The sequence below is a fragment of the Varroa destructor genome, unplaced genomic scaffold (assembly GCF_002443255.2).
Source record: "Varroa destructor unplaced genomic scaffold, Vdes_3.0 BEIS01000006.1, whole genome shotgun sequence".
NCBI classification, from domain to species: domain Eukaryota; kingdom Metazoa; phylum Arthropoda; class Arachnida; order Mesostigmata; family Varroidae; genus Varroa; species Varroa destructor.
This window is the reverse complement of record NW_019211459.1, coordinates 4,350,273-4,376,905: the sequence shown is the minus strand read 5'-3', so window position 1 is coordinate 4,376,905 and position 26,633 is coordinate 4,350,273. Positions and strand designations below refer to the sequence as shown.

Here is a 26,633-nt window from a genome sequence, read left to right as displayed (position 1 = left end):
TATATATATATAGTTTTCAAAATATTAAAAACAAGTTTTTCTTATATTCAAATGTCAACGGTATTTGTATTAGTCTAACGATCTCCGGTCGACTGTAGTTGTGACAAATCCAAATGTGCACAGCGCTTAACGCACCGCTGGATATCACAAGTAGATACTATAATCGCGAGAAAAATCCTTAAGAATGAAAAATACAAATAAAATTACTATACTTCTTGTCATTATATTTTCAATTAGTGAATTGCCGCTCGTGTTATTGTATGCCTATTTGTGAGACCTAATAACCATAAAAAAACATCTCGACTTCAACCTTTAATTATTTCGATTTATTGCCTATCAGATGATAACCCATAATATATTTCTCTTCTGTAAGGAAAAGAATTTTACAGAAATTATACATATAAATGGCTAAACGTACAATAAACGAGATAAAATCCTGTTTGTGTATTACTTGGAACGTAATGACTTGTAATTGCGCTTATAATTTTTGTGCTTATTTTTTGACGTAAGATATTTCGCACGCACTCCAGAAATTGGAGGTTCTGATTAAAAGAGCAGAAATAAATCTGGTGTTTTAGAAAAGAAGTAAACTCAAATGTTTCAACATCAGCAGACGGACGCTTCATGTGATAAAACGTCATAATGTATATAACTTGATTTATTATACAAACTATGTTATGGTTAATGTATATTATTAGAAGTAGATTTATAATATATGATGATCTCGAAAGCATTTAGACTGTCCTGGGTTAATCCTAAAAAAATCTTCATATAAATTTACCGTTGAAGAACAGCATAAGTCTAAGGCTAAGTAATTTACGCCAAACACAGATACATCGATTATTTGTGGTGTATGTCTATAATCCATAATTTTAAAAAAGAATGACATTAAATTCAACGATATTTTGCAATGCACCGCACATGACAGCTCAGCGATGCTTTCGGTATACCACGATACTGCCTTACCTAGAGAAATTAACAGACAAGACAGGATTTCAACTTAAAAAAACATGGCGGCTTCCGATGACATTTCCGGTTTTGGTTAGCCGGCACGTTGTGTTGTTACGGGTGTCCTGGGGAGCAGGAAACTCACCCGCGGTGTGGAGTATCAGCCGTAAGTTTTGTTCCTGTGGTGATCGCAAGAAATTTCTCGGAAAATTCAGTGAAAGGTGTCCATACCTCGTGCCGTAAAATCGTCAACGGGTTCTCGAAGAGTTTAAAGTGAATACTCAAGAGGTTCTACAGTGGGTATCTCATATATTATATGAAGGCGATGATACCCACGTACAACTGTAAAATGGATAGGAAGCACGGCTCCTAAAGGTGCCGGTATGATGTCCACATGGTGCTTACCCCATTACATCGTATCAACGTTTTTCAATAGTTCGCTAAACAACCGAAACCGGTGACGGCCCCTAGCTGTGTTATTATGAAGAATAATTGAAATCCGGGAGATTGGCGCGTCGATGCGATCAAAATATGGGTCACTACTTCAACCGTGGCATACGTTCGTTTCGATTAGTGCGGGGAGAACACCCATTACAATATTTTACAAGATATCCTATTTATGATGCTAGCAAAGGGTGGTAAGGATAAATCCGGGTAAATCTGCTGGCTAGTGTTAACCTAAATTCCATCATGTCACACTCGTAGTATATCCCTTGTTTCAGACTCTTTTCATAGAGCTTGAAAGCAGTACCGCGTTAGCGTTAAAAAAAAAATTTGAAACAGCATCTGATTTAAATATGGTGAAGCTATAACTTAGAAGAGAAATGTCACCAGTGAGTTACCATCAAATGAGTTACCATCTATTTTGGTGTTGGTATTAGAAAAATTCTGTTTGCTAATGAAATTTATATGAACAAATCAGTACTATTAGACCACTTCAGTTAATACATTTCCTCTCCTCTGTTTTGAATCAGCGCGTGAGCATCTATCAATCGAGCGGTCAATCGAGTGGCTAATGCGCCCTCTTTATAAACGATATAATGATCAGATTTTAAACGATTTATGTGCCGTTTTTTAGAAACATACTTTTTTTGTAGTATGCTTATCAGTTGTGCAAGGGTATCTTACATTTTTTATCGACCTTCTATATATGGAACGCTTTGCTAATGAGACGTTTTCGTTTATTATTGAGCCACTGTAACTGCGGCTTTGTTCTTCATGGGCGGGCCATATTACACTTAGTTGGCAGTAATTCGTCGCGAGCACGTTATGTAAATATATGCCCTTACGTACTTGTTGTTTATGGTTGATTACAGACGGATCATAAAGTAAAGTACTTGTTGTTCCCAAAATGTCTCGGTTTTTCGCACGAAGCGACTCCGAGTCGGAGACGGAGTCGTCAGAGGATGAGCAGCAGGTGATCGCAAAGGCTCAGACGCAGGCTGCTGCTGCCTTTGGCCTTTCGGACGATGAAGATGATGTCAAGCGTGTCGTACGGTCCGCCATTGAAAAGAGGTTTGTATTGTTGTCTTGAATAAATTCACTTATGTATCTCCTGTCTTTAGCCGTACTAAATGACTTTTCTACAATATTCTCAGCAGCAAACGTTTATCCCAAAGTTAATTCACGTTAATCTCTTCCTTTGGCAGGAAAAGTATAGAATACTGTAGACTATGCTTGTATATCATGGTGATGAAGTAGAACAAATATAAGAGTAAGCCTAAAATACCTGCCTCTATCCATCTATACGTGTTTTTTTTTGTAGATATGAAGAACTTACAGAACTGATAAAGCAAATCCGTAATCACAAGAAAATCAAGGACATGGCCAAAATTCTTAGCACTTTTGAGAACCTTACTCAGGCCTTTACGAAGGCAAAGCCGGTCATTGACAAGGAGGAAGGCGGAAAAGTGCCCTGTTTCTACATCCGGGTAAATAAGATATACCCATTTTGAAAGAAATATATATACATTGTGGTGTTCCATATTGACACTACATCTTTTATCCTAATTTGGCAGAGATGGATCGGATGATCTGGGCGATTTGATAATGTGACGTGCGACAAATGTAGTGGGCTTTCAGTTTGTTACATCAGAGATCAAATCGGAATCCGTGTGTAATTCTTTCAGGCTGGTCTAGGAAAGTATCCTCCAAAAGCTAAACATTTTTCTCTCTGTTGAACGTGGTTTCCTTGCAATTGAGTATATTTAACTAGCTATTCTAAGAGAACGTGTATTATACGCATCGGTTATGCAGATCCTTGCCGAGATCGAGGACTTCATTATGGAGTGCTGGGAGGACCGGGAAGCTCGTAAGAGTATGAGCAAAAACAACTCGAAGGGTCTAGCAACTTTACGCCAACGAATCAAAAAGTATAACAAGGATTTTGAAAAAGAAATCGCTGCGTGGAAAGCCAACCCCGTTGAGGATGACGCGGATGATAAGTACGTTATGTTAGGTCTTGCGATGTCATGGTATTAACGATACTTCTTGTTAATTAATGTTTGATATTGACATTTTGCTTGTATTGATAGTACAGTGTGGTGCCAAACTCTCTAATATATATTGTATAATTCGATCAGCTTAGCATACACCAGGTAGATTTTTTAAGTATTTTCTTTTGTGCCTATTCGGTTCCTTTCATTTAGAGCTGACGCTGGCGCTGGGTCTGAATCGGAGGAGTCAGACTCGGAATCACAGGAAGAACAGAAGCGTATCGAGACCAAGGAAACAAAGAAGAAGGATGCGCTCAAATCTCTGATGAAAAGCGATAAAGAAAAGGATACTGGTTCGGAGGATGATTCTGAAGATTCGATGGACTGGGGCAGTTCCGACGACGAGACCACATCATCGGACAGTGATGACGATAAATATGCAGGAAATCTGGCTGCCAAATTCTTGAAGCGTGTTGGTCCAGGTGCCGAAAAGGAGGACAAGGACAAGGAACGGAAGCGTAAGGAGAAAAAGGAGAGTCAACGAAAACGCCGTCGCGAAGGGGAGGAAGATGATGGCGAGGGCTGGGAGGAAGTCGTCGGAGGCGTACCTATGCAAGTTGAGAAACCGAAGATGTTTGCCAAAGACGCCGAAATCAATCACCAGTCCGTTCTAAAGAAGCTTAACGAAATTGTGGCAGCCCGTGGTAAGAAGGGCACTGATCGCAATGAACAGATTGCCATGTTGTCTGAACTCCTGTCGATAGCAGACCAGAACAACCTGGGAGCCGCGTTCCAAGTGAAGATCATGTTCGCGATTATCTCGGCCCTCTTTGATTACAACCTGAAGATCGCGCCGTGTATGAAGCAAGAGATGTGGCATAAGACGCTCAGCTACATTAACCAGATCCTTGATGATCTGTTTGAGTTTGCTGATAAGCTGACTATCGGAGAGAATATCCTCGAGGAAAATGAAGTCCTTAATGAAGAACCGTATAAGGTGAAGGGCTGCATTCTGACGGTGATCGAGAAGATGGACGAGGAGTTCACGAAGATTCTGCAAAACGCTGACGCTCATTCGCCCGAATATATTGAAAGGCTCAAGGATGAGATCACCGTGTGCAAGATCATTGACCGGCTGCAGGAATATTTGGAGAGTCGTGGTTCACACTCAGAGCTTTGCCGAGTCTACCTTCGTAAGATCGACCACGTCTATTATAAATTTGATTCGCGTGTTCTTGAGAATAAGGACGCTAAGGTACAGGATAAGAACAAGGAGAATTCGGCTCAGTTAATGGGCCGCTTGTGCAAATTCATCTACGCTAAGGACTCGACTGACCGCATTCGAACACAGGCTATTCTCTGCCACATCTACCATTCGGCGCTGCATGATTGTTGGTATGAGGCACGCGATCTTATGCTCATGTCACATCTTCAAGACTCAATCCAGTGTGCTGATGTTGCTACTCAAATACTATATAATCGCGCGCTCGTACAACTTGGACTATGCGCTTTCCGTCACGGCAACATCCGCGACGCCCACAACGCCCTGCTCGATATCCAATCCGGAGGTAAGTATTCAACAATCGCTAAGTAGGTAATATTTCTGCTTTGAATGAGAACTTCATAGGCATATTTCTTTTTATTTATATTGTTCCTGCTTGCATATGCACATAGAGGATGCATGTTTCTGCGAATTGTGCCAGCAGCAGACATAACGAATTGTAAACAAATGTGAAAGAGCTCAGACGTACGTTGTGCATGGTTTGGGTTTGATGTTATTCGTTGCAGGTCGTGCCAAGGAGATGTTGGCACAAGGTCTGTTGCCACAGCGTCAGCAAGAGCGCACAACGGAACAAGAGAAGATTGAGAAACGGCGTCAGATGCCGTTTCATAAACACATAAACTTGGAGCTGTTTGAGTGTGTCTACCTCGTATCTGCCATGTTGCTTGAGATTCCTGCAATTGTTGCCCATGAGCTAGACGGCCGCAAGCGAATGATTTCAAAAAGTTTCCATTACCAGCTCCGCAACACGGAACGCCAGGCGCTAGTCGGCCCGCCAGAGAGCATGCGTGAGCACGTGGTTGCTGCCAGCAAAGCGATGCGCGTCGGCAACTGGCGAGCCTGCCGAGCCTTTGTTATCAACGACAAGATGAACGCCAAAGTCTGGGATCTTTTTCATCGAGCCGATGAAGTCCGCACAATGATCGAGCAAAAGATTAAGGAAGAGTCGCTTCGCACCTATCTCTTCATGTATTCGTGCGTCTACGATTCGCTCTCTCTGCGAACACTAGCATCACAATTCGAGCTCGAGTTCGCTGGCGTACACTCGATCGTGTCGAAGATGATTATCAGTGACGAATTGGCTGCCAGTGTCGATGAGCCGAACCAATTAATCGTGATGCACCGCTCGGAGCCAACACGGATCCAAGCTCTCGCCCTTCAGCTGACTGACAAGGTGACCCAACTGATGGAACACAACGACAAGCTCTGGGACGTCAAACAGGGCGCCTACTTCGGTCGACCGGGTGGCCACCAAGGCGGCTATCGGGACAATCGAGGAGATCGTGATGGGGGCTATAAGGACCGCCGGGGTGGAGATTACCGCGGGGAAGGTGAACGCCAATGGGGCGGTAACAGGGGACACCGCAGAGATCGCGGCGAACGCCGAGACCGAGATCATCACCGGGGTCACCACGACGGAAACCGCCGTGGAGATCGCGACCGCGATCATCGAGGAGAACGTGATAATCGAGACATGCAGCACACTTACCGTCACGAACAGGCCGCATATTGATTATAAACATCGCTGTGACGACTACTATGACTCCTAGAGCGGAGACTAAGAAATCTGACAACTTTATTATAAAATAAAATAATTATTGTTTTGGTGGCGGCTGGTATCAGTCGTGATAATGACTAGCTGGCTTGGACATAGCAGGGGAGCATTTTTCACGTCGGCCATGTCTCCTACGAATTAGAAGGTCGCAAAAACAGGTGTAAAAGAGCGCCAATTTTTATCTGGGGTTGTCTTCAGTAGACATGATGATTTACACGATGGCGATAATTGTGGATCGAGGCACCCGAGCTAAGCAAACCGGTTTCCCAGTTTGTGGCTACTGGGGGACACATTTTTGCCACTGGTAAAAATATATATAAATAAAAATATTAAATCTATATCTAAGTGTATTTATGTGTTATTTTCTTTATAACTTTCGAATCGGTAGCGATTTCAGTTAAAATAATTTAGCGTTTTATGTCTGTCAAATTGTTACTCACTCAAACTGAGCTTTCGGCTAACATTTGCATCGTGTCAGCTGCTTGAATACTTGGAAAACCTTATTGTAGGAACTCACCAAGAAGAGCTCATTCAGACAGTTACAACTTAACTAAATCAAAAAAATTACCCGCTCAAGCGTAACTAGAAAAATGTCTTCTGCAGGATTTTGGATCGTGCGAGAAACGGGCGCAAAAACTTAATGTGGCAGAATGTTTTATTAGCGGCACTTGAGCGCCGTGACTTTCTTTTCCCAGCCTACCTTCGCCGACTACACGTTTAATGTTTACCCATTTCAAGTATGCCCTAAATGTAGCATTGTGTTAAGGTAGACGATTTGTCCCGTGTGTGAGAACACTGTATACACGTTCAATACGCCTCGCCATTTGTGGTGCAATATTACAATTGCTTTTTAAGCAAACTGATTCAAAACAAACAACAGGGAAATTTAGCTGCCCGCTAAACATATGTGCATAGTCGGTAGACCTCAGAAACTGTATCAATTGGTTCTAAAACTCGCTACCTTCACTCACCCTGTTTCATTATTACCTCTGAATTTTCGTGATTAGTTAACTTCCGTCATGAAGTGTTATGTGGCAAGCTATTCTTATTCTTAAGTGTTCCATTGCGCTAGTTAACATCTAGCTCACTGCAGAAACATCGCACGTACCATACTGTCCCAAGTATATGAAAACAGCTACAGACAAGAGCTACACGACGGTTTGTATCGGCGAACGCGTCGTCTATTGAACCATTGTCTATGACAATGAGTGTTCCGAGACATAACCACGATGTTCGAAAGTTTCAGACTATGTAAAAGATGCTTAATTTAGGTTTGTTAGAGTGAAACCAAGTTCACACAAATATAAGAGAACGTAGATTAGATTACGCCAAAGAAAAAAATCTATTTTCTCACGTAAGGCTAAACCTATGCCGTCCGAGTCTGGTATGACTTAAGTCTGCCAGAGCGCACATGTGAGTCCATTTTGGTATGTTTTATTTGCTAAGATCGAATCCAGAGAGTGAGAGGTTGGTCTGAACAAATGTTCACCCATACACAACATGCGTTCATAAAACAGACGTGTTTTGTACCCGTATACGCGTCCTAAGTTAAAAAGGACGGCAGTGTTCCACACATACACACATATACATAGGTTGTTGAATGGATTAACGACCTATAGCTGAAAATGACTGATTCGTTAATACATCGCAATAAAAACTTATAAACGTCAACGTACTCTTGTCACATATCGATATTATTAAATTTCTTAGCTATGATAATATTATATTAATTGCCAAATCAACAATACTAGTTACCGTCTGTTGTTTCGTTCTTTATTACTAGCGTCCACTGAAACACTCATGTTCTTCCTTTCGAAAAATATTCGCATACCATTTTTAATATATAGGTGCCTGTGTTTATATAGTAGCATATATGTTTAAAAAACGTACTTGATTGAGTTTTTTCACGAAGATTTTGTGCACTCGAGTTATCTTTCTAATTTGTTTTTTTTAGCTACGTCTCAATGTTTCGTCTATACATGTCTATGCGTGAATCTTCAATTACCGAGCCTCGAACGTTATATGAAAATTCAATTATTATTCATGTGATAATATGTTTATATATATGTGTGTAATATATTTACTGTGCTTGTATTTTTAACATTATCTCTCCTTTCGTGTCGTACTTGCAATAAAATTTCAAATTTTGCTTGCCACAACGGCCAACAAACAAACGAATTATATAGAGTCCATCATTGTGGATTATTATAACAGCCCCGGAACCTTTCCACCCGACCGATTTCCTCATTTAAGGCCATTTGAAGGGCAGGACCCACGTTTGCCAGGGTAGTTATAATTGCATGCATCTTTTCTCTTTTTTCAGTCGCAGATTATTAGTTTAAGGTTTCTTATATTCGGTACGTTCAACTTTTACGTCGCCATTGACAAGTCGATAGACATAAACCACAACGTTACTACTCTGAATGTCCATTAAGGCAAAGGAGGGGGTAGCATCGCTTTCCAGGGCGGAATAGGTTCCTGTAGCTGAGCCAGGATTTATGAAGAAACGCCCGCCATGCTCATGCGTAGAAAATCGATGCGTATGGCCTGAAATTAGAATGTCTACATCCAGTTGATGTTGAGCCACAGCCAACGCTTCGATATCACCCCACGGGACGATCTGAAAGAGACCGCAAATTATTCTTTATATTGTGACACACTACAATAACACAGTTATGTTTTGGTTGGATTTTAGACAAAGAGGCTCATTGTTCGGTCGAAATACCTACCGCCGAAAGCTACAAACAATCAGTTAAAAGAAGGTCTTACCTGATGGCCGTGGCAGAGACCGATTCGAAATTGGCCTACGGTGACGACTTTCTGTTCAGGGTAATTAGAGTTCTCGTCGAAATCTCCACGGACGACGTGGACATCGGACGCTAACGTTTTTAGGTAATCGTATGATTCTTTTGTGCATAAATTACCTGTACGAATCATATGGACACATATGAACACATCTATATTGTTCTTTAAGGGAAAACAATTGGACCTCATAAATAGCATTTGTTAGGTCTTTTCAATTGTATTATAGTAGTTAAATCATCTTCCTTGTTGCCCGCATACTCAATGCGTAACTAGATTATATGATTTGTTTCGTGTTTGCTTGAACAGAAATTGAACAGAAAAACTTGCATTGTGATTATCCATCATTGGTGTATCCAAGACTTTTCCACGAAACTATACATGATTATGATACTTTAGCTCGTTCTTTGGTCTTCGAACACAAACCTGTGCAAAGGATGTGTTGTATCCGACCCGGTTGAAGCATTTTCTTGAACTGGGCAGGCAGGCTATGCGTCCGATGGGGAATATGCAGATCACCGAGAACTAGAACCAGCATCTTTCTAACTTTCCAATTTCAGCCGACTGGCTCTATACAGTAGGATATCCACGGACGCACCTTTTTCTGATCCGTCAGTCAGATCTAGACAGATCTCAGCGCATAGCACCTTTCTCTTTCACGGTTGCAGAGAACCGAATGCATTGGCCGTCGCTTGTCACTGCAGAGACGCCCTATTGATAACTCCGTCACTGAACGCAGCTGGTAGCGCAAACTGGATAAGTTCGAATCCAACAATGGCCGCTTTATGGACGTTATAACATAGGAGTAAGCACAAGTACCTTTGAGCTTTGAAAAATCGACTGTGGGAAACATCTTCTTCGTTATTATCGTTAAATACTGTTTTGTTGTAAATACTTACTGTTCACTCTTATGAAATGGAACTTATTCTCAAGTCATGTGTCCACTTCAAGTTCACTTTTATGCCTCAACCTTGAAACGACGACTACTACCGGCTGTTGACTTCAACACGAGCAGACGACATGTGTTTTTATTGGGTTTTCGCTCACTCGTTGATCACTTGGGTTCAGTTGTTGACTTCGTTTTTGGGCTGTCCGTGTTTAAGTATAGTGCGGGTTTCGTTAATGTGCGGTTTATAAGTGGCTATGGCTTCACAGTCCAGACGAGCTGGCCCAGGCGGCCTGTTGGAAACAGGTTCAGCTCGAATCGAATACGTCCAAGTTGATGGACTCGTAGCGATGAAGATCGCCCGGCACAGCCACGAGGAAGCTGGCGGCCTTATGGATTTCGCTCAGGGAGTCCTACTAGGCATGGTCGATGGTCGCGGAGTCGAAGTGACCAACTGTTTCCCCTATCCGCGACATGGCGACGAAGAGGTAAGCTGCCCGAACGGTTCCATGTGTTTGTTGTGTACAAAAACGTCAAACTGAAATTTAGTTGTCTTGGTTTCTTAGATGATGAAGTCCGCCGCCATTAAATGTCATGGTAACTAACTAACGTTCGAAATGACGTGGCGTCATAATTGGTTTTAAGAACGTTTTATTATAAAATTTTTCTGATTTGCTAACTTTTGTGGTAAATAAAATATGAAGCTATTTTGGGCGCATTCGTTTCAATGTTATATTAAGATATTTCAAATTATATTAAGAATTTCTAAATTCTAGCATATGGCGCAAGCTACGGGTTATCTCTGGCTGTTAAGTAACTCACATAAATCATATCGACGCCCCGACCCAGTAATGCAAGATAGATGTACCTATTAGTTTTTTGTTAATTTTCCATAAACGTTTAGTAAACATCAGTAGCTCATTCATATGTGTGTATTGCTTTGCTCTCTCCTCTGTCTAGGTATAAAGCAAGATGTGGTCATTACGTATGCATGTGGGTGGAGTTCAGTGGATTAATTAGGCTTTAGTAGATTTATATCTTAGTAATAAACAAATATTGTATTGTAGAACTCGCAATCGTCTTAAATGTGCTGCTGACCACCTGTCTGGGTCTGGTACTAAAAACAGCAGAGAAACGCTAGTTCGAGTCGTATAGATCAACATCCGCAAGCGAATGGATGATTTTTAAAATAGAACTAGCTAGACTCGTTCTGGTATTAGATATTGGAAAGATCGGATAGAATTTTGCTGATGTATATAACAATATCTTTTGTTGGTCGGTTTTCAGGAATACGAGGAGTCTGAGTACCAGATGGAAATGCTGCGTCAGATGCGAGCCGTGAACATTGACCATCTTACTGTCGGCTGGTATCAGGTGAATGATTATCTCAATATACGACGACTAAACTGTTAAGCCAATTTCTTAGTCAACACTTAATAAACCGACGAACACATGCAATATTTCAATACTCTGTTTTACTTGATTAGATTCAGATTTTGCGAGAGAGTGCGAAACTTCGTCATAACTAACTGAAATCTATTTGTTTTTATGTTCAGGCATCACCGTTCGGGTCGTTTTTCACTCGCCCACTATTGGAATCTCAGTTCAGTTATCAGGAGAATATCGAGGAATCTATCTTGCTCGTGTACGATCCGATAAAGGCTCAACGCGGTTTCTTCTCATTGAGGGCGTTCCGTCTCACCGAGGCGGCCTTCGCTCTCTGCCGTGACGGCGAGTACACGTTAGATTCCTTTAAGAACTGCAAGTGTTCATATTCAGATCTTTTCGAAGAGATTCCCGTACGAATCCGAAATTCACACTTAATCAACCTTCTGCAGTGCGAATTGGAAGAGCTGGTTCCGAGTCATGCGCCTGCCGGCAAACAGTTTCTCGACATGTCAACAGCATTTTCGCTTGAGCGCCAACTGCAAGCTACCATGGAGTGCGTTGACAACCTTAATCAAGAAACTAACAAGCTGCTAAATCACCAGCGACAGGTGCGTATTGCGTTTCGTTAAGCAAAAAGCCACGTACGAAAAACAGAAACGTCTTGTCGTTCCTTTCATAGCTGTCCCGCCGCGTCGACTGTTGGGATTCCCCTCAATGAAAAATACCCGCATTTGTTTCCCGAATCTTCCATTCAAGATCACTGGCCCACTTTGCCTTATTGTCTACCTTCTTTGTAGGTGATGAGACAGCAGCAACAGAAAACATTGGCGCTAGCGAAGCGCGCACAGGAGAATGCCATGCGAAAGCAGCGGAACGAGCCTCCGCTACCAGACGATGACATCCACAAACAATATAAGCCCATCCTTGCGCCAGCCCGTTTGGATTCCGTTCTTCTCGCTGGACAGGTAACAAACACATTGCGATCCAGTGGTACGAACTTTGTTCTGCTTAGATAAGGTGCCCAGTCTTGCACGTAGGTCGCTTTGTTATTACCGTCGTTGTACAAGCTTGTTTCATTCCACTTTATCCTGGACCTAACGGCTGTACACCCTCCGTACGTTCAGACAACTAAGAGCTTTGCTTACTCTTTATTACTTTAAGGAAGGAAATTGTAGTCAAAACATGAAATTGCAATCCGAACGTATTCAACAAATTTCGTTCTCTCATGGCTGTTTGTTAGTTCCTACTAGCAGTGCTTTAATTCGACTGTACATTCTGTGCTTGCCTGCAGGTCGAAGCCCACTGTAACCAGATGGCTAAGTTCTCCACACAAAATCTCGCAAAACTATTCATGTCAGACGCTCTTCAGAAGAAGGACCAATAATATAAGGCGTTGGCTGCTTTTGAAATAGAGTCTGCGTGCGACTAAGACTGATCGAAATGTGTCGTATCAGTTTCAATATATAAAATAAATAATTTGCATATTCAACCTATGCAACATTGGCTGGCATCATGACTTTTACACCACTCAACCATAATAACATACAGGTTGACTTCTGCTATGGTCACGTATTCAACTGTCCTCTACGGCGGCGCTGAACTAACTATGATCTGATCAAACATGGTTAAATTTCATCTGATTCTTCATATAGATAGAAAAATTCAACCAAGTCGTGACTCAATCCTGTTTTGGCCATATCCTGTATACTTGAAATATGGTTCCATTTGAAGAGATGTGGACTTTACCATGGAGTGAAATCGCTCAAATCAATTATATCATTTCCCTTTTACTTAAGTCGTTTATTTTTGTACTTGCCTATACAGTCGCTGAAGAAAGCTATTCATGTGTCATATTGCGTGCAACTTCATAAACCACATTGTCATACACATATCTACATATAGATTTAGCGTTTGTATAGGCATAGTGGGATAAATTTTACGAACCTTATATCTGAAATAGGGAATTAAACTACTAAATTATTGTTTCGAGTAATTGACCAATAGTAAAGTTACCTTGATTCCTTTCTTGGCCGTCAGATTGAAATGAATACCATCGCTATATATATATATATATATATAATGAGAGCTACGTTGAATACGATTCCATACCGTTATAGGAACATAACGTAATAGGCGTAACCGCTTTGGTGGGCTTGTTATTCAGCTAATGAAGCAAAAGATCAAACTTTTGCCTATGTTAGCTCATTTATTGTTTTATTCGAAAAGTATATATTTACAATTAAATATAGATAGGCACGTCTCTAACGAACGACCTTACTGATCGATCTCGGGTTGGCGATGCGGAAAACATTTGGCTCGTTGTCGGTTCGTACAGTGTATCTATAATAAAAATAATTGTTTCAGCAATTGCCATCCATTTGTTTCTATCTTTGTTACGTTGCATACACGAATGTGACACTCATTCTAAGTTATTCCGGCTTGCCATGGGAGTTTTTAGCTCAGGGCCATTATTTCCCTTCGTGTCATTGCTTTAGATATGAATAGCTCCATAAGAAACTATAAAATATTAGTTAATCTCGACTCTCATATAATATGGTCTCTCAGCTAGCATGATTAGGGCCTGTTAACTCGACATTTCTGTATTGCACCTATACATCAATATCAGTGAAGTATCTGTTTCCGGATGTGTGATACGGTATACTGTCAGCATATCCATGCTTAGCTGCTTCGTGCGGTACCCGAAGGTCACCAGAGGGCGTTAGTCGAAGGGCAACCACGAGAAACTGACTTCGGGAGCGACCTTCAGTAGCTAGTGGTCTTCCGTAACGGTCCTTGATAGAGGGTAAACCAACAAAACTCTTGAAGATTCGAGGCGTAAACTCTGACTTAAAATTTAGTTGAGAAACCACGAGTATCCATAGCCTAAATCGTTCAGGTATTCGTGTTGTATATTTAAAATGCTATGCCAAGAAATCAAGTTTGTATCTGAAGTAATCCGCAGGGTTTCCAGCATCTTTGTGTACCCTTAAGGTAAATGGTCAAAATCGATAGCGCTTGCTCTCATATCGGCGAAGTGCCTCGTAGAGGGTTCTAGGGTTCAGTCAAAAATCATCTTGGGTTAAAACACAACTGGTTAAAGGGAGTATGTATATGACGCTGGAACCTGAACGTACCTACAGCAACTTATCGGACTATAGCGCAATGTTTATGCCATTGCAATACATTTCACGTAGAATTCCTGTCGTTTTATAAGCGACTTTTGAGAGACATTTTCCCATATCCGCACAGATATAATTTCGTAATTACGCCTGTTACTCAAGACATTCACAGAAACAATTCGTGTAAATACAAGATATCCGGAAGACTGCACAGTTTTATGTAGCAGTGTTATTTCTATTACTCTCATACCGTATCTTTATAGCTTCGTAAAAATGCGTGAACTCTGAACACATTCTATTCGGGTGGTATTATTCAGGACCAGATAGAAACTTGCTCCTTCTCAAATAAAATAGCGCTGTATGAAGCTTCTGTTCACCGGAGATATCCCATTGATGATGGTCTCGTTCGTTTTTCGCGTTTGGGATCAATCGCAGGACGGTATGGTTGTAGATTGTATTCATTCGAAAGCAGCAAACTTTCTGGATAAGCGTGGCCAAATAAATGTGCGTGCTGACCATCAACGAGAGGGGTCCGAAGACACCTATTAAGTTACCCAATCCACTAAAAACACGAACTGACCGTATCGACTTGAAATTGTAATGTTTGATTAGTATATAAAATCTATTTTCTTTTACCTAAAATAATGGCAGGAATATTGCGCCCGTGCAACCGATGGCTGTTTATGAAACCATACGCCAAACCGTAGCGTTGCATGTAGGGTGGTTTGAAGGCATCGTATGCTACGTAGAAGCTTGTCAGACATTTACTATCGTTTTCTCTTAGTAAATGCAAATTAATTATTTTCAAAAGTGCGCTTTTTAAGAGCTGTTCAAAGAAAAACCTCTACTTTTGTTTATAAAAAGGGATTGTTGTCAAAAGCTGTGTACAACACCGAATTAGTGAGTGCTTGATTTTGTCTCGTAACGGTAGAAACGGCACAATCTAAGCGAGAGCATGAAAATGGTAATATAATTGAAAGCAATTGTAATTAAATTGCTCGAGAAAATTCGTACGGCACATTTGCTAATTTTCAATAAATAGTTACCAATATATGGCTGGAGCCACATAAATCTTTCTTTGTAGGTCGTCATGAAGCAACTGAGTTTTTTAATGCAAATCTGATGCATGCTAAAATATAGTAGTAGCACTTTTTTCACTTTTCATCCTAAAACTGTTAAAGCACATTTATATGAGTAAAGCGACCCCATATTGGTAACCGCTGGTTGCATCTTTGTTGAAAGGTTCTTAAGAGCGCGCTAAACTCGAGTCATAAATATGACTGTCACTAGCACCAACGTCACCACAACCGCAAAAGCCCTGTAAAGGCTGTTCGCTGCCTCTTCTGATCGGTACGAACCGTACATAATTTGAAATGGCGCTTGGCGAAAGAGTTTCCGAGAACGACTTCGGTAAGGGTGACGAACAAGCGTATACCAAGCAACTGCTGACAGGTATCTTTCTACGCCTACGACGTTGACGCGCTTGTAACGTATATCGTGCAATGTTTGGACTTTTGTCTAATAAATGCTGCGCTACGTATACTTGATAAACAGTAATATAGGGCTAACTGCTTACAGAAGAATACTTCTCCGTCGATTGCAGCACTTCAGTGCTCAGCTAATAACGATTTAACGGGCGCGAGCAGGCAGTGAGCCAAAGTGAAAGCTGCCATGCAAGTTCCACGACGCATTAAAGTCGTATTGTACCGCAATGGGAGGCAACGTCCTTGGGGCTGTAACTAGCACTGAAGAAGACTAATGAGGATGTGTCTTTGTTCCTGATCCCAACGTTTCGCTATTTTACAACATATAGATAAACACAAGCGAAGCATCACCACGTACAAAACGTATTTGCTACTGAACATTCGCAGAGCTCATAAGGAAACCATTCAACGAAGCAGAGGATTTGTTCGGACAAAACACCTGTAAGAGCTGGTCGCAAAGAGTACGATATTTTCAAAAATAATATCAAACTTCATGTGAATGCAGACAAACGTATAACACTACCCGTATAAGCGATATGGAAAGAGACACTCTTTAGGCACCAGTCCGGTGGGTACGGACAACTTAACGTGCTTCCATAGACAAAATGACGCCTATGATCTATGGATATAGCGCATCATATTGGACATCTTTCAGTCGGCTGGAGACATGCATCCAATAGCTCTTGCAAATGAAGACCGGTTCCAGGGGTAACATAAGTGGTTTGCCTAATCGGAAAAATAGGCTGATGTACTATGCTTTCTATAGGTAAATAAGCGCAATTTGACGTCTGTTTTTCTACACTCCTTTTGGTTTTTTTCGTTTCTTTAAACACTCTTATTGCATTTGAGGTAAAGCGACCAGAAATCACCATTGACGAGAATGAGTTGGCTGATGATACGATATAGCTAGGCACAAAAATAAAACAGTGGAAAATTACGAATGCTTAACAGGAGACAAACTATCTGTTTACCTGTTGTCGATAGGTGAGATCCGTCATAAATAAAAATTAACAAAAAGTATCTGTATAACTCCTGTATAACAGGTTTTAGTCGACGAGAAAAATCGAGACTCCACAAAGAAACCAACTTGTTCACATTAGTCGCCGGAACTAAAGAAAAGCTTGTGATAGGTGTACAAATCGACGTAGCCCTATACACATACCTTTCTCAAAAAGTAACTTATAAATCTCTAACCAATCAATTTTTTTTAGTTCTTATCAATTATTCTACAAGTAGAGTATCCCTAGTACGTCCACATATCGTGTAACCCCTAATAACAGCACAAATTGTGCACTACTTATGGCTGTACTAATCTTCATTTATGGCAGGTTTTTTGTCACTACAAACGAAGTGCTAAAGAGTACCTCTTCTTACAGGCGTGAAAATATCACTAAGCACACCAACTATTATTAGCAGCGTTCAAACGTTAATTTGACCTAAGAAATTTTGACCGTCAAAGTAGTCGTTCGTGGATGGAACAATGCAGAGTGGCCCTAGAGTGTGCCAATTATAAAATGTACCCGGCAGCCACATATAGCGAATTTTTCATTTTCCTTGATCTTTATTTATGGCGACGAAGTGCCCTCCACAAACTTTCATTTTACGCTGATCTCTAGCGAGCGAGTTACCCTTGACCATCAAATTCAAGCCGACTGATTCAGTAACTTTCGAATGTAGACCTTGGCTATTTAATATGACTACTTATTGTCAATTTTCTCTAATTCAAGCATGCATTTATAGACGGTTAGTCCTATGTTTTTCCTACATGTTTACATAGATGCCTACTCTACTCACTGGAGTTAATAACGCTAATAACAGGCTATACGTTAAAACAGTAACGATAGCATGAGACAGGTATTATATAAACTATTCTATCTTCCGCTTAAATAATACTCGACCTTTCTAGGCTGTATTGCAATTAGAGGGTAGTCCCCTAAAAAACTCGTACAAAGGCTGTTTAATAAAATATAGATGCGGTACCGTCAGAAGAAGGTGGGCATAGTTTTGTAGAAAAAAAAAAAGCGTACGTCGCTAGCTGTGTATTACTTTTCAATCTACGCAATATAAATATAAACGTTTCTAGGCAAAAAGCGTAGTCTTAAATGCAATTTGTTTAATAATTATAGGAATAGTTGCGCCGGTTGCTCCATCATATTACTACTGTCAAATGTAAAGTGACTAAATACGCGGCTGTCAAGTTTTGTCGTTAAACAAACGTTCACGTTTATAAGCCTTTTAATGGATTCAAGTAAATATATATTATGGTATAAGCCTACTACTACTGCGTATTGGCATTAGACATCAAGCATTAGAATAGCGCACAAATAGTAATACAAAGTAAGCCACGAATATTAAAGACTGCAGATCATGTTGTATTGATTGCATCACAGTTTATAATTCTGGTTACTATGGAAAATAAAACTGTGGCTTAAACAATCTATCGTGTAAAAAAATAATAATTTCTTGTGTACACTCTGATGATCCCAAGCTTTTTTGCACCCAAATCGGCTTCAGCAAAATGGTCTCTTCCGCATAAACAATAACATAATTACGTTACTAAAGATAATTCTGGTGAGCTGCTAGCTCCAGGCAAGGTGACGTTGAATGAGGCCCCAAATCACGTAACGTAACTTCGTTTGTCTTCTTTTTTGTAAAGGTACTCAAAAAGCAAAGTGTACCATAATAATCGACGACGGTGAAAAGACTTATCGAAAGTATCCGTGCCATTATGTTAGAGATAAGGCCCGATACAGGCGAAAAAATAGCTAAAAACTGGATGAATCAAAGGACTGCCATGAAGTTGGCCAAAAAAGTCCACCTTATAGATGATATATTTAAGTGAAATTTCAAATTTTTTCAAGTTTTTATAATGAAGAAAGGTTTATGTAAAGATATTGTTTTTCTGTTATGGTTAGTTTGGGGTTCCTTAATGCCAGCTTGCCGTCCTACACTTTTCGATGAAAGAATGATGTGCGCAGGCTGCGACAATGATACCGCCTGGGTATTTTTATTTCAGTCAAGGCCAAACAAAGTATCACGTGAAGTTCTTGAGCAGTTTTAATTAATAGGCTGTAATAAGCACACCTTCATTCGCCAGTTCGCAAATTTCAATAAGTTTGTATTTAAATGTTAGCTTTATTTGTAGAACTGCCTCACCACCTAGTTTTACCATCACGACCCTATGATATTGTATTTGGCCTTCCGTGTTACCCCATTATGTCATTTTCATTGTGAACTTTTTGTACAGCTTATTCATTGAATTTAAACAAGAAATAGTAATCCCGCAAGCTGCGTCGTTATTACAATAACGCGTACAACCCAATAAGTATTTTATAAATACATAGATTGAACACTTGTTTCAACTGATTCGTGAACCAGCAGCCCTTTGTCTATCTAACTTTGGTATTAGCGTGTTTTGGGTCAAATGCAGAAGTAATAGCTGACTGTACATGTCCATACACATCCTCGTAAACTATCATCATTTTTAACACCACTTTTGACGGGCATCTTTCTTAATTTGAAAAAATATGAAACGTACTGATGGAGATATATGTTATCAGGCAATGCACCCACAACCAATCATTTACATGCAAAACATACTTATATTACAACACGCATATAAGATGCCTGTGCCCGCTCGCACGCTCATAAATTGAGCATTGTCTCTGAATTTACATATCAGGTATACCGGGCATGAAAAACTTTGAGGCGTACGCTTCAACTTCCTGCTGTTTAGCGAGAATTGTCGATTTGAACGGCTCCTGATTAAACGTATCCTTGAGCAGGGTTCCGTTGTTGGCAGTCTTAATTTCTAACGCGATTGTGATCCCTTCGTCGATGAATTTGGCAACCTGCTTCATATCGTTGTCCTTCAAACCGCGGGTGGTGAGGGCAGGAGTGCCAAGTCGCACACCTCCAGGGTTGAGGGCGGATTTGTCGCCCGGCACTGTATTCTTGTTGCAGGCGATCGAGATAAGCTCGAGGATTCGCTCGGCGTTTGCGCCATTTAAGCCTTTAGGGCGGAGATCAACCCATACAATGTGATTATCCGTCCCACCTGTGACAACTTTGTAACCTCGAGCTACAAGCTCCTTAGCGAGTGTTCGAGCGTTTGACACCACTTGCCGCTGGTAGTCGTAGAACTCGGGTCTCGCCGCCAGTTTAAGAGCCACTGCTACACCAGCAATCACGTTGTTGTGAGGACCGCCCTGGAGTCCGGGGAAGACTGTCTGTTTGACGCGTTCCTCCAAATCATACATTATGCTTTTTCCTTTGGCGTCAGTGCTACGAATACCCTTGCGGTAGAAGATTATGCCGGAGCGTGGCCCACGAAGGGTTTTGTGTGTCGTCGACGTAACGATATCGCAGTACTCGAAGGGGCTGGGAGCCATCTTGGCAGCGACTAAACCGCTGACGTGAGCCATATCGGCCATTAGGTATGCGCCGACAGAGTTAGCAATTTTACGGAAACGTCTGGAAGGTTGATATCGAAATCCAATAGTCAAGTGGTTTATTGTATAAAACTTAAAGGACGTCTGTGTTTTAAATAACATGAACCCCCCGATGAATGGTGTTTTAATTCATAAAAAATAGCCTTAATTGCAGTTCTAAAATCGGGAATTCAACAAATAGACAATGACATCTTTACTAACTTTTTCCTTTGGTTAGGTATATTTCTTGTTGTTTCCATCAAATCTCAATTTGTCGGCAAAGACTTACTCATAATCAAGATGACGGGGGTAGCAAGAGATGCCGGCAATAATAAGTCTTGGTTTAAAAAGATTAGCGGTCTTCGCGAGCATGTCATAATCGATTAAACCAGTGGTGGGATCCGACTTGTACGGCATTGACTCGAAAAAGATAGACGTGGCTGAGATCTTTTTTTTTACGGTGAAAAATCCATGGGTCAAGTGACCACCGTCAGGCAAATCCAAACCCATGATTCTACCGTGCGGTTCTACAACGGCAGCGTAAACCTGATCACAAATTACTGTGAGTGAATATTTGATCCTATTTTTCAGCAGTAGTCGTTGGGTTTTTTACACGCGTATTCACAGCATATCAATCGCGAGGGTTTTCCATCCCTTTCATAATAATAATAGTAGTTCAATCAATCATCATGACATATACAATAATCCAGATTACACTACATTAAGAAAATACGTTACGACGGTAAAATTCGGAATCGTATTTATCCCTTTTATTGTTACCTCAAAATTGGCAGGTGATCCGGAATATGGTTGGACATTGACCCCCCACTCAGCAGGGTCTAATCCGTAAACCTCAAGAGCTCTTTTCTGACAAAGCAATTCAATTTCATCAATATACTCGTTGCCTCCGTAGTAACGTTGGCCTGGATATCCTGCAATACCGCTCGGAATGAGAGAAAACACGAAAGTTTAAGTAGTAGTAGTATTTACTCACAAGCATTTATCATATTTAAAATCATCTAGATATAGTAAACAACCGTTTTTTTTTAAAGTACGTTCTTTATGTGACATAATAATAATAACGTAAATCTAAGAACTTTGACCTCCACACTGAATGCATGAACTCAGTTATATTATTTGTGAACGTTTTAACCCACTAGAATTCTGCGACAACGTTAACTTGCCCCGAGGCAGACTTTATGTTGGGTGCCTTCGAATGTAGGACTATTTTCGAAAGCTCACCTTCCGAATATTTGTTAGTGAGGCAACTGCCTAGGCACTGTATAACAGCAAGCGAGGTGAAGTTCTCCGAAGCGATCATTTCCAGCCCACGCAATTGACGACTCTTCTCTTTTTTAATGAGATCGTCGATCTATTGGATCGGAAAGAAGAACCAAAAAATCGACCATAATCAGTAATTCAAACAATTGATCTTGCTAAAACTAATTCATTTCGAGCTACGCAGTCCAAGAATTATAGAAACAACACATTAGCTAGTTCAAATCATGTTTTCGAAATATATAAGTAGAGCTCAATTAGCACGGGCGTAACTGGTTACTCCTATGAGAAATTTACTTGCAGCTTCACGCAAAAGCTTTAGTAGTCGGGTATCAACTACATGTCAGAATCAAGTGATTATAATCCGCTCTAAAAATACAGCCACAGCTCACCTCAGGATCGACTTTGTCTAGTTGATCAATCAGCTGAGAAGACATGTTTCTACTACCTGTAAGCGAACAAATTGGTGATTTAAACCGTTATTTTTTCTTGTTAACTTTAATTCAATCTGATAACTGGTAGTCCAAACAATAAAGAAAATAAATTAGTCCGATTAATTTTTCACAAAAAAAATGTTGTTTTCGTAAACCTTAATATTTCCAGGTTTTTCCCAGTTCATTTTTACATTGTATCTTTTATTTTTTATATACGAGTTTTCATTCAAACGAGTTACACACGTTTACGTACGCACGAGTTGTCATTATTTAAGCATGTTTCTTGTTTGATGTTTGGGTCGGTAGAACGGAGGACGCGCTTTAACCGTAACGTATTCGGGCCTTGTCTTCTAGACCTTGGACAATGTAAATAATTGCGCGGTTCGTTTCGCGTTGTGGCTAGAGGGGAACAACACGAAGGTCCAGTTTTTCTTCAAATTATTTAACTAAAAACTAGAAATCTATACTACACCGCACGTCCTTAAACAATGTGTGTAATCGTTCTAAACGAATCTATGATCACTAATCGTTGGGCAATGTACCATTTAAATGCTACTTGATTGTTATACTGGTTGCTATGTGCTAGTATAGTTATTTCTCCTAGAAGATTGGTGTTCCACTTCCAGAAAACACTGATGAATACTCTTATAACCTTCCTAAAGCACATCTTGTCTTCACATAGTCCCAAGGAAGCATTGTCAGTTACTGAGAAGAAAAGTTTGACTACCACATGCGCCTGTTTCGCTGATTGAAATTCAATTATAACAGCCATCTGTTAATTGGGATCAGTTTCCTTTTGCAGGATAGTTCGCACGAGCAATTCTTGGTTATGGTGAGAACTATAACAAAATCCTTCAGGTTCTCATTAAAGCCTAAAATTCACTCACTGTACAATGTTCAACTCGACCCGAATTCAGGTCGACAGATGCCTGTCACTTACCGCAAAGAAAGCGAAGTCACAGAAACGATTGCCATTTGCCTATAAATTCTAAACTAAAGCTAAGTAAAGATTACGAGACTACGAAATCTATACGAAACATAAATGTCCAAAATCAGAAAGTGGAGAACATAATCGTAGGCCTCTCGGTAATTACCACTAATGATCGAAATCCGGTTTAGGCCCGCCGGACATCCCAGAGCTCGGGTCAGACTGATTGTTGAATTTAGTGAGCGAGTGAATACGGCCATCTTTTTTTGTCTCCGCTCTTTCCTCACCCAAATACAAGCACTAATTAACTTGAATGTGCTGAAAATAATACACAACAGATGCGTACAGCTTTTTTTCTGCTAGGAGCGGAGGATGCGGAGTATCCGGAAGGATAATGACGCAACAATATCTTAGCCAAGGCAAAACGCTAATCCAACAAAAGACCCCAATCAAATCCGCCCCCGCTAGCTTAGCGATCGACTAAGGTGTAGCAGATCACTCTAAGCACGTTCCTATAATAATAATAATAATAATAATAATTAACTTTCTGGAACCATATAAACCTTAAAATGGCGTTATTACGTTGTCCTCATTAAACCAACCAATTTAGTGAACGTTCCTTGACCCACTGAAACCTAGACACTGTTTGATTCTATCCAATGATATTCTTTCTATCTACATACAATATACCACTAGTATAAACACCAGCGGTCCAAGCGCACATAGGTTACACATTGAGGTCTTACTTTTGTGTATGATTAGGTCACAATCGAAGAGCAATATTGTTGGTTGGCTTCTTTGTTACAACAAAGACAAGCCGGTTCTGGACGGTCAAACAGAGGGCATCTGTCGTCAAAGTTATCGTGGCTATAGTTCGACGCGGATAGATGCATGATTTTGAGATGCGGTAGTAGGCAATCAGGATGGGAGAGTCGGCGTTGATAATATCAGTAATCAGCGTATCTAAAAGATAAGTTGATATGATTACCAGCAAAGAGTGATGAACTAATTCGCTGTATGTGATAAGCAGCGAAGGTGTGGCAAAGGTCGTCAGGACGATAAATCGTTGTCGAGAGGATAATCGCTATCTCATCTAGATACGCTAAGACTGCGAGTTGACATCGAGGACGATAATCGACGAGAATGAAGAAAACGATCACGCGAATCGCCTTGTATATTAGGTTACAATGGCGGACGCTGCAAGGTTGAAGCAGAACAAGATAAACGTACTCCACAGCAACTACGATGTTCGCAATGGCGCTAATTGCCACCGGTGCTAACCGCTGTATATCGTCGAGACAGTAAAGGGAATGTTTAAGCGTTTCTAAAATGATGCCCCTCAAAAAGAATACACCGCTGTCAGGGCGGCGATAGACACCCTCTCCCCTAGCGGTATCCATAGTTTTATTGCAGTTCATGGCCTAAGTCCAGGCTAAACGCACAATAATTGGAACGTTGTGCTAATTCCCAGGCTGCTTAGAATATACAAAACGTCGCTTGATCTGAGGTCTGATTCACATAGGTATATAAAAAAACATGCGTATAAATTATATACAATCAAAGATTCTTAGAGAGCACGTACTATCGAGCACTGTCTATAAATATAAAAAGAAGAAGGATTCGATTTATTTGAAAAATAATTAAGCATATTTATCATACAACCTAAATAGTTCTTATCATAATGGCACTGAAAGCTCATACGGCCCACTATTCTATGTGGATGTTTACATGGAGCTCAAACGTATTCATAGAAACTGGCACACAACAAATTTTATATAGTCTGAACGTGATCGCGACGAATAATAGCTTTCGTTAATGTTGACTTCGTTCGAAAAATGTATTTTTTATTGAAATATAATCCGGACCATATTTTAATTTGGCTTCTTAAATTACTTATATTTACCGTTAATAAGATAATAGTACCTCTATTAATGATTTGAATAGGTGCAGGAAAATTACACACAAAAGTTACAAAAAGATAAACCATATCTGTTATTTTTTCCTCTGCAAACCCATTATATCAAACTATCATTTCGATACTGATTTCTAGTGAAATGTGTGTCCGCACACAGATAACGGTGTGCCGAGGGGTCGATTTTGGACTAATGGTAAGAATCATCACCATGAAAATAATGACCAAGAAGGTTTGGCATATTTTCTATTAAATAAAATCGTGTATACACACCACTGGTACCCTTTCTGCAACATTCAACTAACCTTGTAACTTCAAGTTCTCTTTCGGTCTAAGATAAATCACCTGCAATTAAGACGAAAAAAAATTTAGATTTGGTACGCTATCCTTCACTTAGTTTTAAAACTTTCGGTGCTATATGAACGAAGTCCGTAAGTACGGTGATTGATGCCTAGACGGAAATTAGCTATACTGTTCATACCCAAGGTCAGGGACGGAGTGCTACACGTTGCATGCAGTGTACTAATTCGAACATCCCTATTAATTTATTTTTCATTAAATCAGCTGGAAAATTGAAGAAGATGACTAAAAGATGCGTACACGAAATGAAAATCTGCACAAATATTGCTGGTTTACAGTTTTGATATTTCTAGAAAAGGGAACAAGACCAGAAAAGGTTTGTCTTTACTTTAGTTTTTAAATACATTGCGGGTCCAATAAACACCTAGAAATAAAGCATTTGTTCAGATTTCTGACTATTTGGTGAAGATCGATCAATTTGTTTTGTTTCTTCGAACTGAAGCCCTGACCAACTTTCCCCCATTGCATAAAGTTTTTTTTAAAGACACACAATATACTAAGAAGATCAAAATCGTTATCACCATGGCAATATTTTTTCCTTAGAACAAATTCAAGTTCCGGAAACGTTGAAGCATTCTTGGTTATCTTGTACATGACGTTCAAGCGGACGCTATTTTTTTTGTACCGAACTGTCATGATCAACTATATTTCGCACTAACACTATGATGATCATATGTTGACGCATCGGGTTGAAATACATTAAATATACCCATTAAAATGTGAGTTTTCATTTTCATTGGGCGCAAGCGGAAACAGCGCGAAAGGATATTGCCAAATTTCACATGATTTCGCCAAATACACCCGAGAATGAAGCGTTTGTACATGACACCACCTGAACAGATGAAGATCTTCAATCGAAACGTAATGTTCAGCGACTGCGACTATACTAACCGCTATTCGAGCTGATAAGCGAAGAAACTATTGTAATATATCGTAGGAAAAGTAAAACCGATATGTTAATATTCGCACCAGTGAGTTAGCGGCTCGAGTGGTGTGCAGTAACCGACACCTGCCATAAAGACTAAACGCAGCCCGGCAGGCTCGCATGGCGCCAAAGATTTCAAGGACAAAACAGCTGATTCGAACTGATTTGCCTACACCGCCGGCGTGATTCTTCTTGAAACTCGCGAACTTCTTTGAGCTATCTCCTTTTTTCATATATACCAATCTTCGATCAAATGTTATTTTTGTCTGATGACGCTAGTGACGGGAACGGCGAAGTTATAGCTATAGCTATCATTTGCACACTTCGTATGATCAGGTCACGCACTCATGTCGGTCTCGCTAGGCAGTTCCCTAACACAGGTATTTTTCTTTATCATGCTGTGGGGAAAGGGCAAATGAGAGTACATCCCGCTAAGCACAGCGGGATGGGGCTCTCATGGCGCTGT

The 26,633-nt window shown here is 40.4% G+C and overlaps 4 protein-coding genes across 21 annotated transcripts; 2 read left to right on the top strand and 2 right to left on the bottom strand.

Moving 5' to 3' along the window:
* The first annotated feature begins 989 nt into the window (after positions 1 to 989).
* eIF3c (eukaryotic translation initiation factor 3 subunit c) lies at positions 990 to 6,570 on the top strand. 7 transcript variants are annotated; one of them, XM_022813135.2, is made up of 6 exons: positions 990 to 1,114; positions 2,265 to 2,463; positions 2,714 to 2,879; positions 3,205 to 3,392; positions 3,597 to 4,951; positions 5,172 to 6,570. In XM_022813135.2, exons 2-6 carry the CDS (start codon positions 2,300 to 2,302, stop codon positions 6,176 to 6,178), a joined length of 2,880 nt encoding a protein of 959 aa, XP_022668870.1. In that variant the 5' UTR covers positions 990 to 1,114; positions 2,265 to 2,299; the 3' UTR covers positions 6,179 to 6,570. The 7 variants fall into 7 exon arrangements, with proteins under 7 accessions (XP_022668870.1, XP_022668869.1, XP_022668868.1 ...); XM_022813134.2 differs by having other exon boundaries at positions 1,050 to 1,221; XM_022813133.2 differs by having other exon boundaries at positions 1,050 to 1,244.
* Positions 6,571 to 7,971: 1,401 nt separating this feature from the next.
* Vps29 (vacuolar protein sorting 29) lies at positions 7,972 to 10,051 on the bottom strand. The gene is made up of 4 exons (XM_022813149.2): positions 9,922 to 10,051; positions 9,449 to 9,803; positions 8,990 to 9,144; positions 7,972 to 8,840 (listed from the first exon to the last, which is right to left on the bottom strand). Exons 2-4 carry the CDS (start codon positions 9,558 to 9,560, stop codon positions 8,559 to 8,561), a joined length of 549 nt encoding a protein of 182 aa, XP_022668884.1. The 5' UTR covers positions 9,561 to 9,803; positions 9,922 to 10,051; the 3' UTR covers positions 7,972 to 8,558.
* A 114-nt stretch (positions 10,052 to 10,165) lies between these two features.
* On the top strand, positions 10,166 to 13,670 carry eIF3h (eukaryotic translation initiation factor 3 subunit h). The gene is made up of 5 exons (XM_022813147.2): positions 10,166 to 10,396; positions 11,196 to 11,282; positions 11,465 to 11,905; positions 12,095 to 12,262; positions 12,589 to 13,670. The coding sequence occupies exons 1-5, from the start codon at positions 10,166 to 10,168 to the stop codon at positions 12,679 to 12,681; spliced, it is 1,020 nt and encodes a 339-aa protein (XP_022668882.1). The 3' UTR covers positions 12,682 to 13,670.
* Positions 13,671 to 18,093: 4,423 nt separating this feature from the next.
* Shmt (serine hydroxymethyl transferase) lies at positions 18,094 to 26,539 on the bottom strand. 12 transcript variants are annotated; one of them, XM_086991900.1, is made up of 9 exons: positions 26,134 to 26,216; positions 25,188 to 25,227; positions 23,959 to 24,167; positions 22,300 to 22,441; positions 22,001 to 22,056; positions 21,573 to 21,702; positions 21,111 to 21,262; positions 20,620 to 20,876; positions 18,094 to 20,373 (listed from the first exon to the last, which is right to left on the bottom strand). In XM_086991900.1, the coding sequence occupies exons 4-9, from the start codon at positions 22,307 to 22,309 to the stop codon at positions 19,572 to 19,574; spliced, it is 1,407 nt and encodes a 468-aa protein (XP_086848026.1). In that variant the 5' UTR covers positions 22,310 to 22,441; positions 23,959 to 24,167; positions 25,188 to 25,227; positions 26,134 to 26,216; the 3' UTR covers positions 18,094 to 19,571. The 12 variants fall into 12 exon arrangements, with proteins under 12 accessions (XP_086848026.1, XP_022668872.1, XP_022668880.1 ...); XM_022813137.2 differs by lacking the exon at positions 23,959 to 24,167 and having other exon boundaries at positions 22,286 to 22,441; positions 26,212 to 26,539; XM_022813145.2 differs by lacking the exon at positions 22,300 to 22,441.
* Between the last annotated feature and the right edge of the window lie 94 nt (positions 26,540 to 26,633).